This window comes from Eptesicus fuscus, chromosome 10, assembly GCF_027574615.1.
Source record: "Eptesicus fuscus isolate TK198812 chromosome 10, DD_ASM_mEF_20220401, whole genome shotgun sequence".
NCBI classification, from domain to species: Eukaryota; Metazoa; Chordata; class Mammalia; order Chiroptera; family Vespertilionidae; genus Eptesicus; species Eptesicus fuscus.
Genome location: NC_072482.1, coordinates 98,207,607 through 98,213,885, shown reverse-complemented (window position 1 = coordinate 98,213,885; position 6,279 = coordinate 98,207,607). Strand labels below are relative to the sequence as shown.

The 6,279-nt window shown below is 65.0% G+C and overlaps 1 protein-coding gene across 1 annotated transcript; it reads right to left on the bottom strand.

Annotated features, from left to right (window-relative positions):
• Positions 1-4,991: 4,991 nt before the first annotated feature.
• Positions 4,992-5,663, bottom strand: LOC129150650 (proline-rich protein HaeIII subfamily 1-like). Its single transcript, XM_054722691.1, has one exon. It carries the CDS (start codon positions 5,661-5,663, stop codon positions 4,992-4,994), a length of 672 nt encoding a protein of 223 aa, XP_054578666.1.
• Positions 5,664-6,279: the final 616 nt, after the last annotated feature.

The window sequence follows — 6,279 nt, the reverse complement described above, 5'->3', positions numbered from 1 at the left end:
GCCTGGGTCACCCCGCAGCAGCCTGTGTGCTGGCGGCACTGTCCCTGGAGCGTCCCCTTTCTCTGGGAGGACAGTTTGTCACACTTGGGGGTCACTTCATTTGGGGGGCGGCAGTCACACCTGCACAGTGGTCTCAAGACTGTTCTGAGAAAGGCTAGGGGGACGGCCCGGGCCTCTGTCCACCTGGTCCCTCCTCCCCTCTCCTGGTCCCTCCCGGCAGCTGGAGCGAGAACAGAATGTCCCTCACCCTTTAGGCCGGAATGGAAATGCCGCCACGTGCCGGCTGGGACCCAGATGGGCCTCCGCCCGGAGATCCCAGCCTCCTGTCTATGAAGTCCCCTCTCTCACAGGGGACCTGACCCAGCGGCCCTTCCCTGCGTGCGTATGCGGCCGCGGTGAGCACGGCTGTGTGTCTGCAGGCCGGGCGAGCAGCCCAGCTGCCGGTGGGGCGGGCGCTGCGAGCAGCACGTTCTGTCGCACCCAGAGGGAGCCAGCCGGGCTGGCAGGGGCCCAGGGCTCTGGTGCGAAGGGCTGGCACCCCGCCCAGCGTGTGGAGCAGCGAGCAGAAGCTCCTGTGCGGGGACGACCTTCCCCTCCTCTGCTCCACCGCCCCCCCCCCGCCCCCGTCCTCACCACTCCTGAGAAAGCTGGTTGGGGTTGATGACACAGACCCTGGGCTGAGCCGGAAGGTAGGCGCATACACACACACACACACACACACACACACACACACACACACGTACACAGGCACAGGCACACACACATGCATGTGCACACACATGTGCACACAGTGCACACATGCACACACACACTGACCTGTCAGGTGTGGGGGTAAATCAGGCATATGAACCCCGAGAGAAAAAAAGACACCTATTAAGAAGGGTTCCTGATGGCTAACTGTCCTCAAATAATAATTTAAAACAACAGTCTAGCAGCCATTTCTGCACAGGGGCCTCCCCTGCAAACCCCACACCCGGAGGAGCCTGCACTGAGCTGCCTGCCGGTTCCTGCGCCTGAGCCAGCCCTTCGGAGGGTTTCCTGGAATCCCATTTCAACCAACAGGACTGAGCTTTCCCCGTCCGATTCAGGACAGTGCTGTGGACCAATCGAACTGTGAGGGTGTGGAGTCCTCGTGTGCACGAGGACAGACGTCAGAGACCAGGGATGGGGACTTCTGTCCATAGAGCCAGCTCCCCTCTGGCTTTGGAGCACTCCCCCTCCCCCCTGAGACTGAAGGCTGTGTCCCGGCTGAGCCGAAACACCAAAGACGCAGTACTGACTTTTACCAGTCAAGTCCCACCACACGTTGGCTATCGGAGCAGTTGCCTAGCGTTCCGCAGTTACTATCACCCCCACCTTCCCTTACTGTCCTTCCCTCCTGAGTCCTGGCCCTTGTGTCTCAGCCACCGGGCCGTCCGCATCCCGGGCGGGGCTGTGCCCGGGATGGGTGTCTCCCGACTCCGTCCTGGTCTGCTGGCCCGGGGCACGTGAGCCCTGGGGGAGACAAAGCTCGCAGGGCGTGGGAGCTCAAGCGACGCCCTGAGCCGGTGCCACTTCCTCTCGGAGGACCCTGCCTGGGCCTCCCTCCCTGTCCCCGGCCGCCCACATCCTCCTTGGCTGGGGTCCCGAGGCTGCGCCCTCCCAGGCCAGCAGGCCAGGCTCCTGTGTCCCTCCCCCATACCCCTCCCCCAGAGCCAAGGGCCACGGGACCAAGATTTTTGTGGTTCACGCTCTTGTTTATTGAACTGGAAACAGGCAAAGGGCGGGAGCGTGCTCCCTGGGTCAGCGCGGCCCTTGACAGATGGGCGTCTGGTACCCGCCATCTCCCCCTTCCTCTCCCGCACCAGGCATCCTTCCCCCCAGATTTTGGTGGAAATGCGTCTTCTTCATTTCACAACATCCTCATCCGTGACACCGTCTTCTCTCGGCCGCTAGGAGCCAAGTGTCCTCGACATGCGACTTGAATTTCACTTCTTTTTGTGGCCGGTAAACAAGCTCATTTCATTTTCTGAGCAGCAAGGACCACATTCCCTACAATTTGCTGCTTTTGAGGCAACTTCCCGGCCTGATGAACCGGGAAAGGTGGGAGCCGGGCAGGGCAGGGCGGTGTTGGCAGAGGAAGGCGGGGAGCGGGGTTTCGAGTTTTAAGGGGAAGGTGGGCCCTCCTCGGCCCCTCTCCCTCCTGCCTTCTTTCCTTTCCTCTCCTTTATCAAACTTCTCGTAGAGATGACATGGCGGTTACGGGTCATCTTGAGCTCTGGGGGCATTTCCATCACTTGTTAATATTCCTAGGCTTTACCCCCTTCTATTTTGAGGGCAATTTCTTCCAAATCGGGGCCAACGGCCTTGTGATTAGTGAAAACTGCTGTCGGCAACTGGACGATGCGCCCTGGGACTGAAGGAAAACGTCGGCTAGACCGGTGGTGCTTCTGTCCCCGTCGCCGGGAACGTGGGCGCCCGGCCGGGCTGTTCGAGGGCGGCCCTCGGCCTCCTTCCGGCGACTGTCTCAGCGACCGACCCGACCGCGGGGAAAGGTGAGAGGTCAGGACGTTCCGAGTGCCTGGGGCGTCGCTGATCACCCCACGCGTCTGTGCGGCTGCTTCTTCAGAGTCGCCCGGGGGTCTGGCCACCAGCCTGCGAGGGGGCGCGCCGGAGCCCGCCCGACGCGTGTACACGCAGCCTCTCCGTGCTGTGCGTGTGCGAGAAAGGGACTGTCGTACAGTCACTCACTTACCGATCCCCCAAAGCACTGCGTTTCATCATACGTTCTCAGCACATCAAATGCGAGAAGCAGAAGCGAATGGTGGAACTCACTCAGAAACCCGGAGCCCAGAGAACTGCTACCAGGCGGTTTGGCTTCCTACCTGTCCTCCCTCCGAGGCGGAGGGTGTAGAAACTCGCAGCCATTTGTCCACGTTGAAGGGCGGTTTGGTTACTTTTCCAGGCGGTTGATCACACTTCCCAGCGTGACTTGGTGGCCACGTCTATGCGGCAGTGGCTGTGTGGACGTGGCTCGCCTTGTTCCATGAGTCACTGCGGCCTGTGCAGTACCACGTGGAGCGGTGGCCAGCTGGCAGCTCGGTGGTGGAGCGCGCTCTCTGTGGGCCTCGTTCCGCTGGTCCCGCGAGCAGAGGCACGGGCGGTCCTTCTGCTGAGGAAGCGGTTGCGCCGGCAGCTTGGAAGGCACGTGTGTCCCCGGGCAGCCAAGGACAAGGTGTCCATGAAGGACCCGGGTCCTCGCCTGTGGCACACGTTTGCAGCACATATGTGCCCTTGGCGCCTGGTGCTCGGCATGGCCTGCAGGAGGGGCCGGGGACCTGGCACAGAAAATTCCGACAGACTCAGCGTGAAGCTTCGCCGTCATCATCATTCTCTGTCCTGACCCAGGAGTGTCCTGTCTCCTGCCAACATCCCCCAGCCCAGGGTAGCCTCTCCAGTCAGCCTGCAAGTGGGGAGACCCCTCAGCCCCCCAGGCCTGGCTCTCCGCCGTGTGAAGGTCCAGGGGAGAGAAGAAAGGGTGGTGTTAATGCCCCCACCGAGAGCCCCGTGCACGACCCGGGTCCCTGTGGGAAGACGCCCGGACTCTGGCCGGCCCTGAGGCATCAGCCCAGTCCATTGCATCAGCCCTGGTCCTCTGTCCCCGACGTCAGCGGCTCTTGGGTGCTCCTGGTTAGTCACGGGGAGAGCTGGGGGTGCCACTCCCAGAGACTGCCCCCTGCCGCCCGCTGCAGCTGGAGGAAACGCATCAGCTCCTGGCCTGTTCCCTGCCCCCCACCCTTTCCTGCCAGGCTGGGTCAGTCCCAGGGCCCTGGGTCCTTCCCGGGAGGCCCCACCCTCACCCTCCGTGCCCGGGCGGCTCCCGGCAGGAAGACGCGGGGTGGACGAGCCACTCACTCTGAGTCAGCGTTTGCCGTTTCTTGGAAAAGGAGCTGCCCGACCCCCCACGCTGCTGGGAGGATGCGGGGAACAGGGCACGTGTGTTCCCTCCCAGGACGACTGCACATCAGGCTCCCGGCCCCTCGGGGTCTCCCCACCACAGGCCGGGGCCTCGGTGACTGCCCCGCCCACAGGGCCCCGAGAGTCACCGAGCCCAGGCTGCACAGAGGCCCAGGGTCCGGCGAGGGCCCGGCACGAAGGAGCTGGCCCTCGGCCCTCGGCTGCCCCCAGGTTCTCTGTTGGCCAGATGCACGTGGAGGAGCGGCGGGGGCGGGTCACAGCCAGGAAGGGGTTAAGGGGACGAGGACTCGGAAGCCCTCACACAAGCCCCCAGGGGCAGTGCCTCCCGGGGCAGACCCGTCTGCTCTAAATGCGGACAGAGAGACAGTTATTTTTAGGAAGCAAATGGTAATGATCAGGGCCTTGAGATTTAAGTAGTCATTTAGTCATAAACGCTGAATTCACAGGCGGCAGAAAACAGCATTTCCTCTCACTGATGACAGGGCTCCTCCAAGGCGGCCATTGTTCTTGCTATGAATGCATGACAGACAGGGCCTGGGATCGCCATGGCAGGGTGCGGGGCAACTGCAGGGAGGAGGGGGCAGGGTGCGGGGCATCTGCAGGGAGGGGGGCAGGGTGCACGGGGCATCTGCAGGGAGGACGGGGCAGGGTGCAGGGGGCATCTGCAGGGAGGGGGGCAGGGTGCAGGGGGCATCTGCAGGGAGGAGGGCAGGGTGCACGGGGCATCTGCAGGGAGGGGGGCAGGGTGCACGGGGCATCTGCAGGGAGGGGGGCAGGGTGCACGGGGCATCTGCAGGGAGGGGGGCAGGGTGCACTCCAGCCCCTGCATGGACCCCGTGGTTGGGCGGTTTCGTGAACCCACTGAGTGGGCACCTCTTGCTCCAGCTCCAGGGAGGAGCGTGTTCCAGTGGCTTTAACCGTACGCAGGCGCGTGTCCCCCTGACGGAGGCTGCCCACCTGGCAGGGCTGTGCTCAGCTCCGGCTACAACCCCGGTGGGCGCTCCAGGGGGACCTGGGGGACCAAGAGTCAGCGCTCAGGCTCCTCCTGGGAAGAGAGTGATGAGGCTGATGACAACCACGAAGGGTGGAGAGAACCCACTGGTGGCCGGGAGCAGCAAAGCAGGGGGCCAGAACGGGGGGCCGGAGCTGGGGGCCAGAACTGGGGGCCAGAGCTGGGGGCCGGAGCTGGGGGCCAGAGCTGGGGGCCGGAGCTGGGGGCCAGAACGGGGGTCCAGAGCTGGGGGCCAGAGCTGGGGGCCAGAACTGGGGGCCAGAGCTGGGGGCCGGAGCTGGGGGCCAGAACGGGGGTCCAGAGCGGGGGTCCAGAGCTGGGGGCCAGAACGGGGGTCCAGAGCGGGGGGCCAGAGCTGGGGGCCAGAATGGGGGTCCAGAGCGGGGGTCCAGAGCTGGGGGCCAGAACTGGGGTCCAGAGCTGGGGGCCAGAGCTGGGGGCCAGAGCTGGGGGCCAGAACGGGGGTCCAGAGCGGGGGTCCAGAGCTGGGGGGCCAGAACTGGGGGCCAGAGCTGGGGGCCAGAACGGGGGTCCAGAGCGGGGGGCCAGAGCTGGAGGGCCAGAACGGGGGTCCAGAACTGGGGGCCAGAGCTGGGGGCCAGAGCTGGGGGCCAGAACGGGGGTCCAGAACTGGGGGCCGGAGCGGGGTAGGGGGCAGGCTCCGCGTGACCAGGCTGCTGGGGGACGAGGCCATGCGAGCGGTCCCACAGATGACACGGGAGGCACCAGGGGCACCGACTTTGTAGTTTATTTTCGACCTCCCACCTGCCTGCTTCACTCTGGATGGAATTTAAGTCTCTCGTGCACATGGCTTCCCACAGGCGGTCCTCCCAGAGCGGAGATCCTATCACCGACGTGCGGCCGTCCTCGGGATCCAGGAAAGCGGCGCGTCTGGTAGCTCTGGCCTTGGGGAGGGCGATCGGATCGAGCGGTGCCCAAGGGCTGGGCGGGGGTGGCCACAGGAAGGCAAGGTTAGTCGGGTTGGGGTGTGGCACAGAACAGACCCAGAGACGGGGGTTCCCCGAAAGGGTTTGCACGAAGCTGCAGGACGGGGACCGCCTGGGTGCCAGCCCTGCCCCGCTCTGCTCCAGGACGACAGCACGGGGCCCCTGCCACCCCGTGGGGAGGGACAGCACGGGGCCCCTACCACCCCGTGGGGAGGGACAGCACGGGGCCCCTCTACCACCCCGTGGGGAGGGACAGCACGGGGCCCCTCTACCACCCCGTGGGGAGGGACAGCACGGGGCCCCTACCACCCCGTGGGGAGGGACAGGACGGGGCCCTGCCACCCCGTGGGGAGGGACACACGG

Excerpts from the sequence above, each read along its gene's own strand:
- LOC129150650 (XM_054722691.1), bottom strand. The coding sequence starts at position 5,663 with ATGGCCTCGTCCCCCAGCAGCCTGGTCACGCGGAGCCTGCCCCCTACC.